The 5,000-nt window shown below is 48.6% G+C and overlaps 1 protein-coding gene across 1 annotated transcript in view; it reads left to right on the top strand.

The window, feature by feature from the left end:
* mmrn2a (multimerin 2a) overlaps positions 1-3,321 on the top strand; it is a 16,018-nt gene extending 12,697 nt beyond the window's left edge. The window contains exons 8-10 of the mRNA XM_069177183.1: positions 1,106-1,445; positions 1,568-2,101; positions 2,281-3,321. Of these exons, the coding sequence (XP_069033284.1) occupies positions 1,106-1,445; positions 1,568-2,101; positions 2,281-2,675 (1,269 nt within the window). The 3' untranslated portion in view covers positions 2,676-3,321. The remainder of the gene's footprint in view (positions 1-1,105; positions 1,446-1,567; positions 2,102-2,280) is intronic.
* The last annotated feature ends 1,679 nt before the right edge of the window (positions 3,322-5,000 follow it).

Genomic DNA, 5,000 nt, shown 5'->3' with positions numbered 1-5,000 from the left:
ATGGATGGATGATGGATGGATGATAGATGGATGATGGATGGATGGATGATAGATGGATGGATGATGGATGGATGATGAATGGATGGATGGATGGATGGATGGACGGATGATGGATGATGGATGGATGGATGGACGGATGGATGATGGATGGATGATAGATGGATGGATGATGGATAGATGGATGATGGATGGATGATGGATGGATAGATGGATGATGGCTGGATGATGGATGGATGGATGATTGATGGATGGATGGCTGGATGATGAATAGATGATGGATGGATGGACGGATGATGGATGGATGATAGATGGATGGATGGATGGATGGATGGATGGATGATGGAAGGATGATGGATGGATGGATGGATGATGAATAAATGGATGGATGATGGATGGATGGACGGATGATGGATGGATGATGAATGATGGATGGATGGATGGATGATGGATGGATGATGGATGGATGGATGGATGGATGGATGGATGGATGGATGATGGATGGATGGATGGATGATGGATGGATGATGAATGATGGATGGTGGATGGATGGATGATGATGGATGGATGATGGATGGATGATGATGGATGGATGGATGATGATGGATGGATGATGGATGGATGATGATGGATGGATGGATGATGGATGGATGGATGATGGATGGATGGATGATGGATGGATGATGGATGGATGATGGATGGTAAAACGTCTTGATTTCTCCGACCAACTGAACATCTTTGAAAACACATACGACAAACATGTTTAAGAAAACTGAACTCTAAAATTACATTTAAATATTTCTTTCTTTCTTTTTTTTTTTTTTTTATTGAAATTCTGCTGAAGCGACAAACTTCACGTTGAAATCTTGAACTCTGAACACTTCTTCACTGTCTGGTGAACAACTTATTTTTTCAAAATAAAAGCAAAAAAAACAAAACTAAAATCTGATCTCAGCATGATGTTACAAACAAACATGGTTTCTGTTTCTGGAGTTTAAAACAAGAGAATAAAGTGAAGCAACAACTTTTTATTCTGCTGCTTAAAGAAAAGACAAAATAAAAGCCGCTCCAACTCAAACATGAATGTAACACGGAGTTTCTCCTGCAGGTGAAGGAGTCTGTGGCCTCGGAGCAGACCAGGACCAGGACTCTGGAGCTAGGCCTGACCCGGCTCAACGGGTCGCTCTCCGACCCGAAGGAGCCGGACGAGGAGCAGGCGAAGATGAAGCACCTGGCGGCCTCCTTCAGCTCGCTGCTGGAGGATGCCATCCGGCACAGCGAGGTTCTGGAGCTCCTGCTGGGCGAGGAGGTGCTGGAGTTCCTGGACTGGCCGGTCCCGGACCAGGAGGCTCACTCCATCCCGGCGCTGAAGGAGCAGCTGAGGCTCCTGCAGGAGGCGCTGAGGGGCCACGAGGAGAGCGTGATGTTGCTGCGGGGGAGCCGAGAAAGTGGGTTCTTACTGTAACCATGGCAACATTATACTTCCTGTTTCCTGTAAGAATTTCAATTTTACTTCATAAGAAAACTTTTTTCTTTGAAATAACAAATTTCGGTCTCCTTCTGTCCCCAGGAGGCAGAGAGGAGGTGCCGTCTGCTGACCAGCCCTCCTCCTCCTCCTCCCTCCACCCCCCGTCAGACGATTGGCTGCCCGGCGGATCGAGGAGGAGCGGGGGCGGAGTCCCGGCGAGGGAGCGCCAGCTGCTGCTCCGCCCTGACGGCGGGCAGCTCGGAGGAGACGGCGGCGATCTGTGGAACCTGGAGAAGACGGTGGAGGAGCTGGAGAGGAGGCTGGTCCGGCTGGAGGAGAGGCCCCGCCCCGACACCTCTGCGCACAGGGAGGCGCCACCCGCAGGCGTGGAGGCCAAACTGCAGGCGGAGGTGACGTGGCTGAAAAGAGGGCTGGAGGAACATCTGAGGATGTTCAAGAATGTGTTCAGTAACGCCGACGTGGTCGCGGCGGCGGACGCAACGCTGGAGCTCGATAAACTCTGGCAGCTGCTGAAGAACAAGGAGAAGAAGAGAGGAGGAGGGGAGGGGAGGAGGGAAGGAGGAGGGAGGGAGGAGGGGAGGGGAGGACACCCCCGGAGCAGGAGGGAGTCACCAGGTGAGTCTGTCTGAGTTTCCATCTTCATCTCTAAAGTGACTAAATGATTCATTAAATATTTGACATTTGACACAAAACGAATAAACAGTTGAATTTCTGTCCGTACGAAACGAAACGCCTCCGAACGCTGAAGGTCTACGAGTGACGTGAAACAGCTGATCTGAACTTCCTCTCTGCAGGTGTCTCTCCCGACCAATCGGCCGGCTCGCTGCTCTTCGTGGCCGGATCTCCTCTGGACGTCTCCGACGGCGTGATCGTGTTCAAACCGTCGGAGAACCGCGGTGGATTTTATTCCGACGCCGGCGTCTTCACGCCTCCGGTGTTCGGCTTCTACCAGTTTGTCCTCACCTTGGACCTGAGGCCTGGCCCCGCCCACCTGGTCCTGAGGGGGCAGGAGGGCGGGGCCCACATGACTTTACAAAGGGAGGTGACGGAGGCGGGGCCTGTCACTGTAGCGGGCGCCCTGCTGCTGAGGGAGGGGGAGGAGGTGTGGGCGGAGCTGATGGCAGGAAAGTGGGCGGAGACAGAGAGAAACGTCTTCTCCGTGCGGCTGCTCCTCAACATGACCACCTGAGGGCGCCGTGAACCAATGAGCTGTCGGCAGGAGGGACACCGATGAGAGGGCGGAGTCACTGGTTTGGTGGAGACTTTATTCCAAAGCACCTCACAGAATCTCGAACAGACGTTTTTACCGTTTAGAGACGAGAATGGACCAAAAATAGACGTAAAACTGCAACAAATGATGCTCAAAAACAACCAGGATACAAGTGAGATGGATAAAAGTACATCACAACCACAAATACACACAAACAGCCGCACACAGACCGAAACGCTTACAAATACGTGCAAAATGAGCTTCAAATGACGACAAAAAACAAAAACACGTCTGCGTACACACATTGAGCTCAAATAGATGTAAAATAGCTACAAATACTTCCTTTCTTTAGTTAAGCTAGGCTATGCTAAGCTAAGCTAACCATGCGCTGACTCCACCTTCAAAACAAAACCTGACTTCCTGTTTGCACCCGAGGACAGATGAGCTGCTAACAACCAGTGACATCAAGACAAGACAAACTTTTTAAGGGAATTTTTACGTTACGTTTTTAACATGGAGAAAATATTTGGGTGTAAATTGAGCTGTGAAGTTTGTAAAGCAGCAATACGACGATGTAAAAACACAGAGCACGTTATATTTAAATAAAGGACAAGTTTTTATCTGCTGAAGTTTCATTCGTTTCTGTTCTGAACTCTTGGAAAACGGATTTCACGATCTCAGTGTTTGAGAATTAGGAAACCAGTTTTATGTCCAGTCCATAGACTTTCTGAAAAGTAACTTTAATACAGAAGTTACCGACATCGTCACGAATCTACGAGACCGAACGAAGCTGCAACTTCCTGAATTATTTTAAAGGAAAAAGAAAATATGAAAGTTGATCTCACAATGACAAAAAAATCAGCAACAATCTTCCTTCACAGGCAGAAACAGAACAACAGAATGTTGTTGTTTTTAAAAATGAAGAGAATTCCTTTGATCTTTGTGATGTCACAACCACCAGAGCCAATCAGAACTCACACAAGTTTCCCCGTCTGAGGAAACATGGAGCTCTGCAGGGAGGAAGACGTCGTCCGCCTGCTGGACGAGGCGTTCCGCACCGATCTGGATCTCCACACCTGGAAGGACCTGTTCGACCAGCTGGACCGCGAGAGCCGCCGGTTGGAGCGCGCTCAGAGGGCGCCGGCCGAGGAAGACTCCGGAGACTCCGGAGACGCCGAAGCGCCGACGCGACCGGAGACCCCCGAGGAGCTCTCTGCTGACGGGGGAGGGGCCGAAGACAGGTCGCCGTGGAAACGGGTCACCGACGTATTCAGACGAAGACGACGGGCGACATCACCCGAGTTCACAGAGGGAGGAAGGGAAGAGGAGGAGGAGGGGAGGGGGTGTGTGTGCATGTGTGTGAGTGAGTGTGTGAGGGAATGAGTGAGTGTGTGAGCGAACAACATTACAGCATTAAAAAAAGACAAAACATTTATCGATGAGTTTTTCCTGATTTCTGACGAAAGGTTTTTCTGTTTTGGTCTTTTGTAAATCAAATCGAAGGTACGAACGTTTGTGTCTTTAACTTCAGGAAGTGGCGTCGACATGATCGACGTCGGAGGACGCAGCTTCCAGGTATGAGGTCGGCCCTCCCGGCTGCCTCGCCAAGTGTGCTGTCAATCAAACCCGACCAAATCAATGCAGACATTATTTTCAGAGGGTTATAGCTAACGACAACATAATGACGCCTGGAAAGCAATTATTATACTGCGTCCCCACGAGGAGACAGCAGGGACAACTCTGGGTCTGACTGGCCTCCCCACAATCATGGAAGAGGGCGTAACCATGGTAGCGACATTGTTGACTCCCCACATATATATATGTACATATATGTATATACATCACAGGAGAAAATCGATGGAAAAAGACGTGTGTAGTCCAAATGTATATATAGCATGTTGTGTAAAGTCGGAAGTTTTTATGATATTCCTGATGACATGCTATAAGTATGACTTCTGTTCAAGTTATTTCAGGCAACACACATACGCGTTTTATTTCCACCGCCGTGTTTTTGTTTTTGTACGCGTTTGTGTACACATATTTTTGTTTTTGTATGCGTGTTTTTGTACACATTTTTGTACGCGTTTTTGTACGCGTTTTTGTAAGCGTTTTTGTTTTTGTAGGTGTTTGTGTTTTTGTAGGCGTTTTTGTACGTGTTTGTGTTTTTGTACGCGTTTTTGTTTTTGTACACGTATTTTTGTTTTTGTACGTGTTTTTGTAGGCGTGTTTTTGTACGTGTTTTTGTACGCGTGTTTTCAGGCCTACGTGGTCCTCGGTCAGTTCCTGCTCTTGAAGACCCCGAGA

This window comes from Embiotoca jacksoni, unplaced genomic scaffold, assembly GCF_022577435.1.
Source record: "Embiotoca jacksoni isolate LCO1_2020_lvr unplaced genomic scaffold, fEmbJac1.0.p SCAF_70, whole genome shotgun sequence".
In the NCBI taxonomy this organism is placed as follows: domain Eukaryota; kingdom Metazoa; phylum Chordata; class Actinopteri; family Embiotocidae; genus Embiotoca; species Embiotoca jacksoni.
This window is presented reverse-complemented; position numbering and strand designations above follow the sequence as displayed.